This window comes from Eubalaena glacialis, chromosome 4, assembly GCF_028564815.1.
Source record: "Eubalaena glacialis isolate mEubGla1 chromosome 4, mEubGla1.1.hap2.+ XY, whole genome shotgun sequence".
NCBI lineage: Eukaryota > Metazoa > Chordata > Mammalia > Artiodactyla > Balaenidae > Eubalaena > Eubalaena glacialis.
This window is the reverse complement of record NC_083719.1, coordinates 120,376,771-120,396,366: the sequence shown is the minus strand read 5'-3', so window position 1 is coordinate 120,396,366 and position 19,596 is coordinate 120,376,771. Positions and strand designations below refer to the sequence as shown.

Genomic DNA, 19,596 nt, shown 5'->3' with positions numbered 1-19,596 from the left:
TCTCCATTCATATGCATCTCGTCCCCCACAGTTCCTAGGTCCTTCATGATAGAAGTGTCTCCCAGGTTAGGGCATGGTGTGGGCATCTGTTATTTCAGCCTGCTTGGCATCTATCCTCTCTTGTCCCGGTGGCTTCCCTGATCTCCCTTTGGTAAACCACCCTGCTCCCATTTTATGAATACTGTTGAAACCATCAATCAAGGTGTGTTGTCTTCCCCTGGGTGGGCCACAGCTAGACCACCCTGATGCTATCTTTCCTGGGAATCTGGACCTTCAGAAGAGTGAGGCAAGGACTAAAAAACAGTTTAAGGGCTTTATCATCCTGCAAATATCATCCAGAAGACCCTTTCTCATTGGTCCCTGGGTCTCCAGAACTGGTCTGTTTTCAAGCCTTGGTTCTTCAGGTCTTCCTACCTTACTGTGAGTTACACTGAAGGCTTCTGTATTCTTTCATTATTATTATTATTTTTGTACTGTTATTTTAGGCCAAGTTAACCAGAGTTGATTTCAGATATTCTAAAACAATCCCACCTGACACGGCGGGGGGGGGGGGGGGAATGACTTTTTTCCTTGAATATTTACTTGAAAAAAATTTCCCCTTGTTCAATTCCTGAAGGAAAAAAAAGAAACATTTTTCCCTCTCCTAAAGGCCTCTTAACCTACCAACAGCAACCATTCCAAATTACTTAATATTTTATTTAAAACTTCTTGTAGAATCTGTATTTTGGAAGGAATGAAAGAAAGAAAATCTCTGTCCTAGAATGGATTTCACACACACATAAAACAGCCCAGCCTTTTGTCCACATGAAGAGGTACTGTTTTACTGACACTACTGGAATTCATGGTAGGGCTATCTTGGAATTTTTTTTCCAAGTGGATTTTACAAAGCAAATCTGAGGCAAGGGGACAGAATTTCCTTTGTACTCTGGTAGCAACGTGGCAGGAATTTGTTTTTTCCCCTGTGCACCAAGGAGATAATCAGCCCAAACACTCTAGCAATAGCGGTTTCATTTTAATCCCATCATCTTTACAAGGTCACAGGTGCCCTTGGAAATCATGATTAACCAGAGTGCTCAGAGCCAGTAGCAGGGGAAATGTGCTGTATATTCTACAGAGGCCGCCCAGGGTCACTCCCAGCAAAGAGGAATATTATGACAGAGTTCTTCGTCTCCACTCTTAACTCCCCAAAGTGGCAACAAGGAACACAGAGTTAGTTACTAAGCGATCACTAAGATGGTTCTGGCTCTCCAGTCCTTGGAGCGAGACTGTGAGGGAGGCAAAGTCAATTCTGGCTTCCCACAGGACAGGGTGCTGGGGGAGCTGGGTGTTATCGGATTAAGTGACTTTTAAGAGGTGACTGGAGCTACATTCTTAAGACAACAAAGGATTAACTGAGATAATGTACATAAAAATTCTTTGTACAGTGTGAAGGGTTATACAGTGCAAGATGTCATCACGGCCTTGCCAGTCAGGCTCACTGACCATCCTGGAGTCACTGACACCGTAAGCTGCAGCAGAAGTAGCTCGGCTGCACTGCGGGAATGGGGCGACCCAACATGCCCACAGCACCTCCTGGTGGTTCTTCCCCAGAATAGCAACTTCTCCAGGACCAGGCCCACCCCCACCTGTAGAAAAGTATCCAAGCAACATACTTACTCCCTTCGCTCTGGCTGTCCTTGTTCGAGTTGTAGACCTGGAAAACAGAAATAACATTTACTTGTGTGAATTTTATACTACCCTACAGGTTCGCTAAAGAAAACCATTACCTTCTCCTCTTCGCTGGTTTGTGCTAGACGATGGAAGGCAATTCTGGCCCCCAAATAGAAATCCCTTCTATAATTACCTACCTCCCAGTATTTACTTCAGCGCTTAAGTGTGTGCACATCAGAATCACCTCTGGACTTTATTGTAAAAAAAAAAAAAAAAAAAAATCATATTCCTCCTTTAAAAAAAACCCAAACTTATGTTTGTATATAAACTAAAAAGGAAGAAAAAAATGTAATTAGTTACAAATCATTAAGCATTAACTGCACACCAGGCAACGTGCTAAGCAATTTACAGGAATTATCTCAAATTATCTATGCAACAATTCTGTTGGGTAGGAACGGTTATTATCACTGTTTTACAGATGGAGAATTTGAGAGGCTTAGAGAGGTTAACTAAGGTCTCACAGCTAGTACGTGGCAAAGTCTGGACAGAGACACATTACAAACTCTTAAGTGCTAACACTGGGGAATGAGACCGATCATTTTTTACTTCATATACTTCCGTGAATTTGAATGTTATAAGGAGAATATATTACTTTTACAATAGAAAACCCTTTAATGATTTATAGAATTCATAAAAGGGAATGTACCCCAATAAAAAACAATGACACACTGAAAGAGTCGGCAAGCTTTTTCTTGTAAAGCACAGGCTGGTAAATATTTTAGGTTTTGCAGGCCAGGAGGCAAAAGTCAAATCAATGATATTATACAGGTACTTGTAAAACAAGAGAGAAGACAAATTTCCACAATTTTTTCTTGACAAAATTCAAAATATAGTAAGTTTTCGAAATACAGGTATAATATTCCTAGCAGGTGAAAATCAATCTTAGGGTTGCATGGCTCTTTTCAGAGATGCTTGGCTTGGTTTATCCAGGGGTTAAAGAACTGGTTCTCAGGCAAGAGTGGTCAGCACAACCACTTTGTGGGTATCTTTTCCAAGGAGTACAATTTTTTGAAATACAGATTGACTAATCAGAAGAATAGCATTTTTTATAGAGGGAGGATAACATTTAGCCTAGAGTTCAAAATGTTTCTCATCATCAAGTCAATTGCAAATGTTCATCTGTAAATACCATGTTGAGCTCATGGGCCATACAAAAGTAGGTGGTGAGCTGGATTTGGCCTGTGGGCCATAGTTTGCCAATCCGTGATATGCTGACATTATTAAATAAGATAATAAAGCCTCTGCTTTAGAAAAAAAATCATAGTGCCCAAATCTTTCTTTGGTGCTTATGATTCTGTAGGTATGAAAAGGCATAGCATGAAACTGGTCATAACTTAAAAAAAAAAAAAGGATATTCCAAATGATTGTGATGGCCACTGTTGGTTGAGAGCCACTTATTTAACCCTTTGAGGAACAGAGCCAAGCATCTCTGAAAAAAGAGCCATGACACCCTAAGGGGACTTTTTACCTGCTAGGAAATATGGGTGAGATGCTGGTCAAGAGCTGGGCGATAGTTCCAACATGGCCCCCCGATTGCCTTGTTGTCACTGGGTAAGTCTCTCACCCTCTGCGGGTCTCTACTGCCCCATCTATAAACTGAAGGAGTCAGCCAAGAAGGTCTTTGAATTATCAAACAGATAATTTAACAAACCACTCCATTTTATGATCATTATTCATTTCCTGAAGAAGACTACAAAGACACACAGGCACTTACTCAAGGTCAGAAAGATGAGAATAAAGGGGTTTCTGTACTTCAAGCATAATTGTCTGATGAATGAAAAGGCATCAGTTTATATGCATAAAAGGAGTCAAAAGACTGTGAGCCTGGTATGGCCTTTTGGAGGGAGGAAGGCCAGTGCACTTCGCAACTAGTGCACAGAAGAGAAGGGCAGGAGATGAGGATGTGGCAAAGAGAGAGGCAGCAGCACAGTCCTGCAGAGCAAAGTGGGTAACCTCGTAATAGCAAGGACGAGCCACTCACGGTCAATGGCATGCACTAAAATTGGACAGGTAGGTGAGGGAAACACAGGGGAAGAGACAATATTTGGGCAAGTATTTTTTCCAGCCATCCTTGCTCACTTCATGTCTCCCATTAAATTCAAACATCCTATCCCAGAGAAACCTGCTCCTGTTTCTAAATGGCAAAATCCAGAAGGAACAACAAAATACAGGGCTTTCAAGCCCTCCTTAACTAGGAGGTGAATTTGTACCAAATTACTTTCTTTTAATGTTTCCTGGGGCTCAGGAGGCCCAGGCCTGGAACACCCAGGCATTCCCCAAATCAGAGAGGCGATATCAGTGAGCCAAAGGCACCAGGAACATGTGCCGCCCGATCCTCCGAGGCCAGGCCATTAATCTCTGTCTGGTTTGGGTAAATGAGCCAAGGAGAATGAGTTTGAAATGAAGCTAACAAACTATGCCTGCCAGGACTGCGTGACTACATGGCCCAACAAGGAAGGCCCGGGGTGGGGGAGCAGCTTCACCATCACACGGGCCAGATGCTGGCGTGGGAACAGCACTAAGTGGGAACGGCTTTGTTTACCCAGCACTTACCAAGTGCCACACGTGACATCATCAAATCTTTTTACCAACCTTGTGGGTTAGGTACTAGTGTCATTCCCATTTTACAGGTGTGGAACCTGAGGCCCAGAGAGGTTACATAGTTTGTCCAAGGACACAAAGCTGGAAGGTGGTGTACTAGTCTATCTTGCCGTTGTAGGGATGTTCCAACTGTCGTTTACTTTTCCAGGCAGTGACAAATGCACACAACTACCAAGCCATACCCGTAGTCTATGGTTTGTAAATACCTTCCATTCTGGCAGAAGCAGAGGGCATGCGATTCGCCCTTTAGAAATGCTCAGTCTGTTCTGGGGAAACCTTCTTTAGATCTCATAGTTGCCCACTAATGTCAAACTGAGGTTCAGAGACAAGGGCAATTTCCTAAAATAAAAGGTCTCTTTGGCAGTGGCTTCTGTCTTAGGATTGATTAGTAGAGTTATCTTAGGTTTGTATGCCTTCAAGTAAGCCTCTCAAGAGCCTTTGTCTTAAAAGGATAGAACTCAAATCTCCAGGATCAATTCAAGGGGACATGAGTCACTCAACAATTCCTGAATTATGGCTCCTAGGAAGAATAAATCAGTTAATACACAGTTTCAACAACCCAACTTAAGCTAAAGTCTAACCATCCTGCTTAGCCAGAGTACTCTAAGACCTGGCCACATGCAAGTCTCTGAGCCCTCTGACTTTCTATAGTACTTTCATTCAGGGATGCACTAGTTTCTGCTGAACACTGTGCATGAGAATTTGTTAAATATCCATACCAATGAACATCTGTTTTCAAGTGCATGTCCAGAGAATACAAATTACATACGTTTACTTTATGTTATCAGTGTCCATCTGAGATTCATTATAAAATAATTACAACAGCAATAACGGATTAATACAAACGATGGTGACAAAAGCCTTATTATGTGTCAGACACCACTCTGAGCACTCTATATGCATTTATCTTGTTTAGCCCTCACACCAACCTAATTATTCCTGACATATAGATGAGAAAACTGAGGCATTAGAGAGGTTAGGTCACTTGCCCAAGGTCAGGCAGCTGGAATTGGGCAGAATCCAGACAGAAACTCCTACAGTCTGTCTCCAAAGCCCAAGCTCTTAACCACTAACCACGTGATACATAAGACATGATGATGATGATGATGATGATGATGACGCTAAAGGTGATGAGATGTCGTGTGCAGCTAGGGAAGGTGAGTCACTGGAAGAAAGAATTTGCCACGACTTGGAGAGAAAATGAAACTGGGAATGGCCTTTGATTCCAGCCTGAAGCATTCACCACTAACCCACGTGACCAGCTGGCACCTAACACAGAAGTAACACTTCATATTCTTTGAACCACAGGGCTCGATTCTGAAGATAAACACCAGGGCAGGAAAGTAGGTCTTTGATACAAATCACAGGGCACTGCAATTCTATGAGTCCTCACCCAGAAGCTATGATGGGAGTACAATTTAATTAAATCAAAGGAGGGTGAGCAAAGCTTTCATATGCTCCCTCTGCACTAAGATGTGATTTTGCAATCAATTCTGTTCACTGCTGAGCCAATTCAATTTACGTGTCCCTAGAGAATTAAGAGAGAATACAGAGTCATTTGGGTTCCCAGAATTTTTCCACGGGTGTCCTTTATTACCATTATCCAGGCCTTACCAAGAGAGCACAGAAAGGAGATTATTTTAAACTTATAAATTAAAGGCATAAATAGAGCAATAATCAGACAAAGCAATCTCACTTTTCCCTCTGACACACAGCTGCATTAGCACTTGGCCACATCACACTTTGGATCAAAATCAGCACAAAATGAAAGTGTTGGAGAAATAGATTCATGGGCAAATTCACTTAAATCTGTTGCTCATTTTTCAACTGCACTTGAATTCACACCTAAGCTTTGTCATTCCCAGAGGTCTCTTCCAAGTAGCCTGGAACGTCTAAACCCCTCCCACCTGCCTGTTCCTTGGATGCGCACATGTAGGGACACACAAAACAGAGCTACGTGCCCACACCCCAAAACACTGCCCAAGCTGGTTCTACAACATCAGATATAATTTTTGACCCTCCTCTCTGTGTGACACAATGGATCCACCATCACTAGGACTTGCTCTTTTAAACTGTCTGTCAGGGGTAACAGATTTGTGCTTATCTGCTGCTTAGGTTCAAAGTCCAGATCTACCAGTTACTGGCTATACAGTCCAATCACTTCACAATTCTAAACCTCAGTCTTTGCTAGTGTAAAATAGGGACATTAATGTTCCCTATCTCTTAGGGTCACTGTGAAAATTAAATAAGACAATAAATAGAAAACATTTAACACAGAGAGTAGAATACAAATTCTGTGGCCCACAGAGCATTCTGTAAAGATGACCTTTCATCACCATCACCAGGCCAGATGCTGGCGTAGGAATAGCACTAAGTGGGAATGGCTTTGTTTACACAGCACTTACCGAGTGCCAAACGTGACATCACCAAATCCTCATCTTTCCTTCTCTTCATATCAATACTTATCCCCTATGGGAAAAATGGCTAAGGATGGGTATGTGGTTTGAGGGATACAGTGACATTGGCCTCATTAGCATTGAAATTTAACCAAATGAAACTAATTAAAGGACTAACGGAAAGCATAAAGTCTAAAGTCAACTTTAGCAAGAGTTCTCAATGTTTTTTTAAAAGGCAGTTAAATATAAAAGTAACTACTCACCACAATCACTTTTCCACCACCGATTATGCGCCAGGCATCATACTCAGCATTTACATGACTTATTTTATTTCATCCTCCAGCTGATGGGGTACTACCACTGCCTCCACGTCACACCATCTTGTAGGTTAAATAACTTTCCAAAGGTTACAAAGCTAACAAGTGTCAGAGTCTTCTAGACTAGATCTGTATTCAACCACAACTTCATAGGACTTCCCCACTCAGTCCCACTTTCCAAAGGAAAAAAAAGCTTGGTGACCAACAAAGAACTCAAAAGAAGCTAAGCAGTAATTAAAATCGCAACAACACAACCATTATGTAAGAACAGAATTTCCACCCAATTTAAACATAACAGTAATTCTACAAACTTCCATTAATACATACAAGTATAGCAGTAACTGAAAACCACAACCACCTTGAGACACTTTGGGATACCCAAAAAACATCCTTCAAAAAGCTAAGAGCACACAGAGGGCAGACAGCAGAAGCAAGAAGAACTACAATCCTGCAGCCTATGGAACAGAAACCACATTCACAGAAAAATAGACAAAATGAAAAGGCAGAGGACTATCTACCAGATGAAGGAACAAGATAAAACCCACGAAAAACAACTAAATGAAGTGGAGATAGGCAACCTTCTAGAAAGAGAATTCAGAATAATGGTAGTGAAGATGATCCAGGACCTCAGAAAAAGAATGGAGGCAAAGATTGAGAAGATGCAAGAAATGTTTAACAAAGACCTAGAAGAATTAAAGAACAAACACCTAGAAGAATTAAAGAACTTACAGAGTGAACTATACAATAACTGAAATGAAAAATAAACTAGAACGGATCAATAGCAGAATAACTGAGGCAGAAGAATGGATAAGTGACCTGGAAGACAGAATGGTGGAATTCACTGACGCGGAACAGAATAAAGAAAAAAGAATGAAAAGAAATGAAGACAGCCTAAGAGACCTCTGGGACAACATTAAACGCAACAACATTTGCATTATAGGGGTCCCAGAAGGAGAAGAGAGAGAGAAAGGACCTGAGAAAATATGTGAAGAGATTATAGTCGAAAACTTCCCTAACATGGGAAAGGAAATAGCCACCCAAGTCCAGGACGTGCAGAGAGTCCCAGGAGGATAAACCTAAGGAGAAACACGCCGAGACACATAGTAATCAAACTGACAAAAAATAAAGACAAAGAAAAATTATTGAAAGCAACAAGGGAAAAACAACAAATAATATACAAGGGAACTCCCATAAGGTTAACAGCTGATTTCTCAGCAGAAACTCTACAAGCCAGAAGGGAGTGGCAAGACATATTTAAAGTGATGAAGGGGAAGAACCTACAACCATGATTACTCTACACAGCAAGGATCTCATTCAGATTTTATGGAGAAATCAAAAGCTTTACAGACAAGCAAAAGCTAAGAGAATTCAGCACCACCAAACCAGCTCTACAACAAATGCTAAAGGAACTTCTCTAAGTGGGAAACACCACAGAAGAAAAGGACCTACAAAAACAAACCCATAACAATTAAGAAAATGGTCATAGGAACAGACATATTGATAATTACCTTAAACGTGAATGGATTAAATGCTCCAACCAAAAGACACAGGCTCACTGAATGGAGACAAAAACAAGACCCATATATATGCTGTCTACAAGAGAAGCACTTCAGACCTAGGGACACATACAGACTGAAAGTGAGGGGATGGAAAAAGATATTCCACGCAAATGGAAATCAAAAGAAAGCTGGAGTAGCAATACTCATATCAGATAAAATAGACTTTAAAATAAAGAATGTTACAAGAGACAAGGAAGGACACTACATAATACTCAAAGGATCAATCTAAGAAAAAGATATAACAATTATAAATATATATGCACCCAAAATAGGAGCACCTCAATACATAAGGCAACAGCTAACACCTATAAAAGAGAAAATCAACAGTAACACAATAATAGTGGGGGACTTTTTAACACCACACTTACACCAATGGATAGATCATCCAAACAGAAAATTAATAAGGAAACACAAGCTTTAAATGACACAATAGACCAGCTAGATTTAATTGATATTTATAGGACATTCCATCCAAAAATAGCAGATTACACCTTCTTCTCAAGTGCACACGGAACATTCTCCAGGATAGATCACAACATGGATCACAAATCAAGCCTTACTAAACTTAAGAAAACTGAAATCATATCAAGCATCTTTTCTGACCACAACGCTATGAGATCAGAAATCAATTACAGGGAAAAAAACGTAAAGAAACACAAACACATGGAGGCTAAACAATACATTACTAAATAACCAAGAGATCACTGACGAAATCAAAGAGGAAATCAAAAAATACCTAGAGACAAATGACAATGAAAACACGATGATCCAAAACCTATGGGATGCAGCAAAAGCGGTTCTAAGAGAGAAGTTTATAGCAATACAAGCCTATCTCAAGAAACAAGAAAAATCTCAAATAAACAATCTAACCTTACACCTAAAGGAACTAGAGAAAGAAGAAAAAACAAAACCCAAAGTTAGCAGAAGGAAAGAAATCATAAAGAGCAGAGCAGAAATAAATGAAATAGAAACAAAGAAAACAATAGCAAGGATCAATAAAACTAAAAGCTGGTTCTTTGAGAAGAGAAGCAAAATTGATAAAGCATTAGCCAGACTCATCAAGAAAAAGAGGGAGAGGACTCAAATCAATGAAATTAGAAATGAAAAAGGAGAAGTTACAACAGACATCACAGAAATACAAAGCATCCTAAGACTACTACAAGCAACTCTATGCCAATAAAATGGACAACCTGGAAGAAATGGACAAATTCTTAGAAAGGTATAACCTTCCAAGACTGAACCAGGAAGAAACAGAAAATATCAACAGACAAATCACAAGTAATGAAATTGAAACTGTGATTTAAAATCTTCCAACAAACAAAGTCCAGGAACAGATGGCTTCACAGGTGACTTCTATCAAACATTTAGAGAAGAGCTAACACCCATCCTTCTCACTCTTCCAAAAAATTACAGAGGAAGGAACATTCCCAAACTCATTCTATGAGGCCACCATCACCCTGATACCAAAACCAGACAAAGATACTACAAAAAAAGAAAATTATAGACCAGTATCACTGATGAATATAGATGCAAAAACCCTCAACAAAATACTAGCAAACAGAATCCAACAACACATTAAAAGGATCATACACCATGATCAAGTGGGATTTATCCCAGGGATGCAAGGATTCTTCAATATATGCAAATCAATCAATGTGGTACACCATATTAACAAACTGAAGAAGAAAAACCATATGATCATCTCAATAGATGCAGAAAAAGCTTTTGACAAGATTCAACACCCACTTATGGTAAAAACTCTCCTGAAAGTGGCCATAGAGGGAACCTACCTCAACATAATAAAGGCCATATATGACAAATCCACAGCAAACATCATTCTCAATGGTGAAAAACTGAAACCATTTCCTCTAAGATCAGGAACAAGACAAGGATGTCCACTCCTGCCACTATTATTCAACACAGTTTTGGAAGTCCTAGACACGGCAATCAGAGAAGAAAAAGAAATAAAAGGAATACAAATTGGAAAAGAAGAAGTAAGACTGTCACTGTTTGCAGATGACATGATACTATACATAAAGAATCCTAAATATGCCAACAGGAAACTACTAGAGCTAATCAGTGAATTTGGTAAAGTTGCAGGATACAAAATTAATGCACAGAAATCTCTTGCATTCCTATACAGTAACAACAAAAGATCAGAGAGAGAAATTAAGGAAACAATCCAATTCACCACTGCAACAAAAAGAATACAATACCTGGGAATAAACCTATCTAAGGAGGTAAAAGACCTGTACCCAGAAAACTATAAGATGCTGATGAAAGAAATCAAAGATGACACAAACAGAGGGAGAGATATATCATGTTCTTGGAATAGAAGAAACAATATTGTGAAAATGACTATACTACCCAAAGCAATCTACAGATTCAATGCAATCCCTATCAAATTACCAATGGCATTTTTTACAGAACTAGAAGAAAAAATCTTAAAATGTGTATGGGGACACAAAAGACCCCGAATAGCCAAAGCAGCCTGAGGGAAAAAAACAGAGCTGGAGGAATCAGACTCCCTGCTTTCAGACTATACTACAAAGCTACAGTAATCAAGACAATATGGTAGTGGCACAAAAACAGACATATAAATCAATGGAACAGGATTGAAAGCCCAGAGATAAACCCACGCACCTATGGTCAACTAATCTATGACAAAGGAGGCAAGGATATACAATGGAGAAAAGACAGTCTCTTCAATAAGTGGTGCTGGGAAAACTGGACAGCTACATGTAAAAGAATGAAATTAGAACACTCCCTAACACCATACACAAAAATAAACTCAAAATGGATTACAGACCTAAATGTAAGACTGGACACTATAAAACTCTTAGAGGAAAACATAGGAAGAACAATCTTTGACATAAATCACAGCAAGATCTTTTTTGATCCACCTCCTATAGTAATGGAAACAAAAACAAAAATAAACAAATGGGACCTAATGATACTTAAAAGCTTTTGCACAGCAAAGGAAACCATAAGCAAGACGAAAAGACAACCCTCAGAATGGGAGAAAATATTTGCAAATGAATCAGTGGACAAAGGATTAATGCCCAAAATATATACACAGCTCATGCAGCTCAATATTAAAAAAACAAACAACCCAATCCAAAAATGGGCAGAAGACCTAAATAGACTTTTCTCCAAAGAAGACATACAGATGGCCCAGAAGCACATGAAAAGCTGCTCAACATCACTAATCATTAGAGAAATGCAAATCAAAACTACAGTGAGGTACCACCTCACACCAGTCAGAATGGGCATCAGCAGAAAATCTACAAACAACAAATGCTGGAGAGGGTGTGGAGAAAAGGGAACCCTCTCGCACTGTTGGTGGGAATGTAAATTGATGCAGCCACTCTGGAGAACAGTATGGAGGTTCCTTAAAAAACTAAAAATAGAATTACCATGTGACCCAGCAATCCCACTACTGGGCATATACCCAGAGAAAACCATAATTCAAAAAGACACATGCACCCCAATGTTCACTGCAGCACTATTTGCACTAGCCAGGTCATGGAAGCAACCTAAATGCTCATTGACAGACGAACAGATAAAGAAGAAGTGGTGCATATATACAGTGGAATATTACTCAGCCATAAAAAGGAACGAAACTGGGTCATTTGCAGAGACGTGGATGGACCTAGAGATTGTCATACAGAGTGACGTAAGTCAGAAAGAGAAAAACAAATATCGTATATTAACGCATATATGTGGAACCTAGAAAAATGGTACAGATGAACCAGTTTGCAGGGCAGAAACTGAGACACAGATGTAGAGAACATACATATGGACACCAAGGTGGGAAAGTGGTGGGGGCGTTGGTGGTGTGATGAACTGGGAGATTGGGATTGACATATATACACTAATATGTGTAGAGTGGATAGCTAATAAGAACCTGCTGTATAAAAAAATAAATAAAATAAAATTAAAAAAAAAAAAAAAGCTAAGAGTACAGACAGAGAGAACTGACAGCTTTGCCCAGGACTGTGTGGTAGGCAGATTTTTGAGTAGAGCACCACATTCGAATACTAAGCAAACTCTATTAAACAGGATTAATGTAGGAACTTTTAGTAACACCCACCAGAAGTTACCAGTAAGACACCCTTGGCCTGTGCAACACCAACCAATAACGGACATGAATTTTTGGATCGAGGAGGCCCTCTCTTCTCATGGTGGTCCACAGGGCACAGTTAGAAAAGCTTTCAAGAATGAACTGTTTGAAATACAAGACATGACACCATAAAACTCCTAGAAGAGAACACAGGGAAAACATTCTCTGACATAAACTGTACCAATGTTTTCTTAGGTCAGTCTCCCAAGGCAATAGAAGTAAAAGCAAAAATAAACAAATGGGACCTAATCAAACTTATAAGCTTTTGCACAGCAAAGGAAACCATCAGCAAAATGAAAAGACAACCTATGGACTGAGAGAAAATATTTGTGACCAACAAGGGCTTAATTTCTAAAATATACAAACAGTTCATACAAACTCAATAACAAAAAAACAAACAACCCAATCAAAAAATGGGCAGAAGACCTAAATAGACATTTCTCCAAAGAAGACATACAGATGGCCAATAGGCACATGAAAAGGTGCTTAACATAACTAATTATTAGAGAAATGTAAATCAAAACTACAATGAGGTACCAACTCACACCAATCAGAATGGCCATCATTAAAAAACCTCTAAATAACAAACGCTGGGGAAGGTGTGGAGAAAGGGGAATCCTCCTGACATGTTGGTGGGAATGTAAATTGGTGTAGCCACTATGGAAAACAGTATGCAAGTTCCTTCAAAAACTAAGAATGGAGTTGCCATATGATACAGCAATCCCACTCCTGGGCATATATCCAGACAAAACTATAATTTGAAAAGATACTTGCACCCCAAGGTTCATAGCAGCATTATTTACAATAGCCAAGACATGGAAGCAACCTAATGTCCATCGACAGATGAATGGATAAGAAGATGTGGTACATATATACAATGGAATATTACTCAGCCATAAAAAAGAATGAAATAATGCCATTTGTAGCAACACAGATGGACCTAGAGATTATCATACTAAGTGAAGTAAGTCAGAAACAAATACCATGTGATATCACATACATGTGGAACCTAAAGTATGAAACAAATGAACTTACTGACGAAACGGAAATAGACTCACAGACATAGAGAACAAACTTATAGTTACTAAAGGGGAAAGGGGGTGAGGGGGATAAGTTGGGAGTTTGTGATGAGCAGATACAAACTACTATATATAAAACAGATAAACAACAAGGTCCTACTGTATAGCACAGGGAACTATATTCAATATCCTGTAATAAACCATAATGGAAAAAAAATTAATTGTTTGAATCTTCAGCCTGTGGGGATAAAACCAGTTTGAAGAGCTTGGAGTAAATGAGGATATGTCTCAACACGAAGGTCCAGAGCTGGGGAGCTGGGTATTGGTTCCTCCTTCTCCCATTAGAAACAGGCCTCTTGTCACCACAGCCCGAGTGACAGAAGGTGCTCCAGAGAAGGAAGTAAAATGGCTGCTGCTGCTTTTCTAATTCTCACCTGGCAACGCTTCCTCTGGCTTGCCTCTTCCACTGCTACCGGTATTGCATTTGCTGTCTTAGGGAGGCTCTTTTGAAAGTGAAACCAATAAAAATACATCTGATGGCTCTTTCCAATGACCTGTTCCTGAACAAACATGAAGACCTTGCTCTTGCCCTGCAGAATTACATGCAAAGAGGTTTAGTAACTGGAATATAGCAGACCACTCAGTAAGTACTGATTGGATGAACAGTTTGTGGGTAGAGGAATAAAAGAGAGATGGAAATTAAAAAAAAAAAAAATCCTCATGTTGAAGCAAGGAGGACAATGCATTGATGCATCAACCAGACAGAAAAAGTAAGCCAGATCTATCATTTCCAGTGGGCATATCTCATTCTTCTAAACACCTGACAAATTCTCTAGGAATCTTTACCTTAGAGAAAAAGGGAAATACACAATTCAGGTCTTATTACGAGACAAGATAAAGTACATTTATCTTATTTGGTTTGACTCAAGCCTGTCAGAATCCCTCATACAGCCACTTATTTTCTATGGGACACCACTGAATGCTAGCTCTACACCCAACAACTGACAGCAAATGCTACTAATAGTCCATGGGGTCACCAGGAAGGGGTCACTGTAGCTCAAGGTACCAAGGATCCCTCCCCCATGCAACAGAGGCGCCTTAGGACAAAGGCAGTCTCTTGGAAAATGGCCCAGCACAAGCGGCTGTGCTCCCAAAGCCAGCTGGATAGTCTCTTGACGGCCCCTGAAGACTTGCTCACCAACACACCAGCAAGCCAGTGAGTAACAATAACCACTTGCTGTTCATGATTATGACAATGACGATGGATAGAAAAACACACTTTCTGTTCTATTAGTTCAAGCATTGCCTGCTGCTTTGCACCTAAGACTATAAAGGGCTTACCTCTTGTGCAATTCCTCAGTAACAGTGCGGGGAAGCAAAGTGCTCAGAATACATGCTCCCGGCTCCCTCCGCTCAGCATCCAGGTTCCTCTACTTCCAGGGGTTCCCCACTCATTTTCCTTGGGAGCCACCTCACCACGCTACTGGCGGGGGTTGGGGCTGAGTCCAACTCCATCTTCAGGTTTGGCCAGGGGATCCAGACCTGGCATCCTAGTGTGCATGTGATTCGCCCCAGGGCAAATGCAGTGAACAGGACTTGTTTTTAATGCTTTTTATCACAACTGTAGGGAACGAGGCCCTGTCATGTTGCTAGGAGAACAGGACACATGCCTGGAGCTTTTGTGGCCAACCCCTGCCACCACAGAGGCAAAGCCTGAGTAAAACAGGCCAAAGGAAAGTGGAGCTGTGATAGGAAGGGAGACCAGATTCTGACGGCATTGTCTGAGCCTCAGAATGCAGCTCAGTGTCATCCCTGCTCTTTCCATGAGTGAACCAAAACATCTTTTTTTCTTTAAGTTGTGTTTCTATTGCTTGCAGCCAAGAGCCGTGGCAAATACCAAAAAAGTTCATGAGAGAAAAGCCTAGTTAAGCTTCATAGGGAACTCTAGAATGAAGAACAAAGAAAAATACGCAACAAAGTAGAGGGGGAAAGAACGTAAATTCATTCATCCTTGAGTTCCCCCCTTCCGCCTACCTCACATATCTGTCCAGTAACAAGATTTCTCACCGTCATGTATCCTGAATCTATCCGTCATCCCCATTTCTTTTCCTACTGCCTGAGGTCAGGTTTTGTCTTCTCATCTGGATCGCGACATTGGCCTTCTCCCGGTTCTCGCTGGTCCCTCTCTCTTGTCTCTGCTCTAATCTATCAGACACATAGCTCCCACCAGATGTGCTGCCCTAAACTACAGCTCTGGCTGGAGAAGAGAAGCCTTCAAGACATCACAATACTGGTCTTCAAATACTTGAAGGGCTGTCATGTCCAAGAAGGGGAAGACTTACTGCTCTGAATGGAGATGAAAGTCAGTGTGGAGTCCCAGGAAGGCAGATTTCAGCTGGACGAAAATATCCGACAGTTAAGAGCTCTTCCTGGTCTACTAAAGCAAGCAGACTGACTGAATGTCATTCCCACAGAAAGGGCTAAGCCCCATTTCGTCCAGAAGGCAGCCCTAGGCATTCCTGGGCTGACACATTCAGCTTCATTTGAGGTTTCATTATTGTTAGCCTGTCCTTTCACCTGTACAAGACTTGGATAGATTCCAGAACAAGGGGAAATGGAGTTGGTTGAGGCAAAGCAGGTAGACAGAGTGTGCTGTGGGCCCTGGAGACTTGGCATGCAGGCCTGGTTCCATGGGCCTTTTTAGCTGTGTGCCTTTGGATGGTTATTTAACATTTCTGAGTCTGTTTTCTTATGGTGAAGGAGAGCTAAGTAATAATACTTTGTGGGAGTATTGGGAGAATTAAAAATAGTTTCACAGTGCCTGAAAGTGCTCAAAAATGGCATTTCCCTTTCCTCTGCCTCCACAAAGGGTTCCTACTGGCTGCAGACCTCCCTGCCATCTCCTCTCTCTGACCTCTCACTGCTCTAACAGGCCACTCCATAGAATTTAATGCTTCAGGACACAGCTTTTCATTTCCCATTATTTTTCATCTCCAAATAAATCCCCAGTGGCCAGTTCTGTCTTACACTTCTATGGGGGTCCACCCAGCATCTAACACAGGGCTGGGCATATATTCAGTCCAAGAAATCGCTCCTGACTGAGGGAGAGGAGCTTAAGACCCAGGATGCACGTTCTCTTGTCTGAGTCTTCCTCCGTGGGTCAGAAGCCGGTCATAATGACCTTGATAAGCAGATTATCCTTATAGCTTTCTACTTGGAGTGTTGCTGGCACTTACTGCCCTTCTCTGCGAGAAGTCTCGAATGAAGCTGATAGAATTTCAAGGGAAAAGGTGAAACAGCCCCTCCGGGAGCATGCAGGTGGTGGGGTCCACTCAGATATGCAGTGAAGGGCTAGGCTAATTATTTTAACCTATTTCTGGGCCTGGTAAATTAAGCACGAGCGAAACGTTTCTGGGGTTACTAACAGTGAATGTTGTGGGTGAGTGCTCCCCCTAACCCCACAGGACTTCGATTTGTATGCTATATAAACACTGTTGCCATAGTTATAATTCAGGAAGCTTTGCTGTTTGACCTCAAGAAAAAAATCAACCTCAAATCAGGATAACACTGACTCTCGAGACCACAATAGATCATCAGCGGGTGAGACCTGCCAAATTCCTTCAAGATTCTAGAAGGAACTACTGTATTTTGGGTAACAAGCAAGCAACAAGAAGAGGAAACTCTGCAACATTATGCAATTTCCTTGCATTTCATATTCAGAAATCCTGAAAACCCATATAAGCAACTTCCCTAACTATCAACCCAAGATCGGAGTCACAGCCAGTGTAAACAAAAACTGGACACAAAAGAGGAAAAAAGTAACCTACAGAAAAATATTGCAGGCAACAGAAAGGACACAAGCTCACTCGATATCAAATGCATGACAGTTAAATAGACAGCGTGTGAGCTGACGTGTGTGGAATGTGGCTGGCTCATAATGTGGGGCGTCTTCTGGCTTTAACATTTCCTGGCTTCATGCTCGTGTAACATTAAAAAGGGTGTGAACCCACTAGCCCATCAGCATGGTGTTTCCATGCGGAGAGGAGGGATCACCTCCCCATCTCCCAGACAAAGACTGCAATCTTAAACAGAGGATGTCTTTCTGCGTTCCTCTCTCCCCCAGCTCCTCCCTCTCTCTCTGTCTCTCTCTGTGTGTCTGTGGAAATAGTGACACAGCACCATCAACAGAAGAAGGAACCTTGTTCTTTTGTGCTTTGGAAAACTGCAAATGAGAAACTCCTCGGTCCAGTATACGTGATCCCAAAGTAAGAGCATGTGAGGTCCTGCTGCCGGAGCAGGGCCCTGCCCAGGAGGAAGGACAGCCAGAGGGTGAGTCACTGCACAACATCCACTCCTTTCGACTTCCAGTTCCTCTGTCCTCCAGAGGACTTAAGGCAAGTGTCTTTACACTGATCTCATTAATCCTCACAATGTCCCTTTGTGAAGCAGGAGGTGAATTTATTCGACACAGACACAGGGGACTTCTTTCTTTGCCACAGACAACTGCGAGGTCAGAGTACTGCATTTCTAGATAGATGACTCAAAGCCGAGCTCCCTCAGATGCAGGTCTTATCCTAAATCTAGGAATAATCCTGATGCCAACCCATGCATACGCAGCAAGGTTTCTGGGAATAGTCACTCTGATTTCCTTGCTCTGAAGCTCGTAGAAAGGGGATCCCTAGCTCTATGACATCAGGAATCTCTGTATTTTCCTACAATCTCCAAGGAACAGAGTGGGGTTTGCAAAGTAGAAGAGCAGATTCTAGAATTCTTTCTGGTTTTACAGAGGTTAGAAGTTATTAGGCTGAGCCCTTCCTCATCTCCACACAGTGTGAAAGGGAGGAGGTTTATCAAGATTCCACAGGGCTTCCCACACAGTGATGGGGGTAAAGGGTAAGGTTGGGACCTTGGAAAATGACCTCCATTCTACAGTTGTTAACATACTGTTACATTTGCCTTATCACATATCTGGCCATCTCTCTCTCATCCACCAATCCATCTTATTTTTCGACAAATTTTAAAATTTTAAAGTAAGTTGCAGACATCAGGACTTCTCATCTAAACACTTCAGTAAGCTTATCATTTACTAAGGTTCAACATTTATCAGTCTTTGTAAGGCAAAAGTTACCTACAACGAAATGCACAATTCTTAAGGGAGTTGTGACAAAGCCATATGTGCATGTGCCCTGAACCCCTATAAAAGTAGAGACTTTTCCATCACTTTGGACAGTTCTCTCAGGGCTCTTTTCATCTTACCCCCATACACACACACAAACACACACACACATGCACAACCATTGTTCTGTTGCATCTTCATTTGCTCCCACCATTAGTTTTGCCTGTTCTAGAACATCATACAAATGGCATAATACTGAATGTACTCTCTATGGCTGCTTTATTTCGCTCAACATAAAATTTTTGAGATTCATCCATGTTGTGGCCTAAATTAATACTTTTGGGCTTTTTTATTGCTGAATAATATTTTATTATTTGAATATATCACTGTTTATTGATTCTCCTGTTCATGGACACCTAGGCTATTCCCCCTCTTTGGCTATCATAAATAAAGCTGCTCTGAACGTCTTTGTGTAATCTTTTTGAGGACCCCATGTTTTTATTTTCTCTCATGTAAATATCTAGGACTGGAATTGCTGGATTATGGGGCAGGCTTTTTAAACTTGTTATTAAATAAGAAACTGCCAAGCTCTTCCCAAATGCTCGTTTTACACTCTCACCAATAATGTATGAGAGTTCTGAGCACTCGACATACTCACCAACATGTGGTATTGTCAGTCTTTTAATTTTAGCCATTCTGGTGGGTGTGCAGTAGTATCTCATTATGGTTTTAAGTTGCATTTCCCTGATGACCAG

General features: G+C 41.0%; 1 protein-coding gene across 6 annotated transcripts in view; it reads right to left on the bottom strand.

Annotated features, from left to right (window-relative positions):
- The window catches only part of ARHGAP26 (Rho GTPase activating protein 26), a 496,856-nt gene that overhangs the window by 252,251 nt on the left and 225,009 nt on the right, over window positions 1-19,596 (bottom strand). For 5 of the 6 annotated variants that reach the window (XM_061189774.1, XM_061189777.1, XM_061189779.1 and 2 more), the window contains exon 12: window positions 1,657-1,693. The exons of the other annotated variant lie outside the window; for it this stretch is intronic. In XM_061189774.1, coding sequence (XP_061045757.1) covers window positions 1,657-1,693 — 37 coding nt within the window. The remainder of the gene's footprint in view (window positions 1-1,656; window positions 1,694-19,596) is intronic. 6 annotated transcript variants of the gene reach the window in all.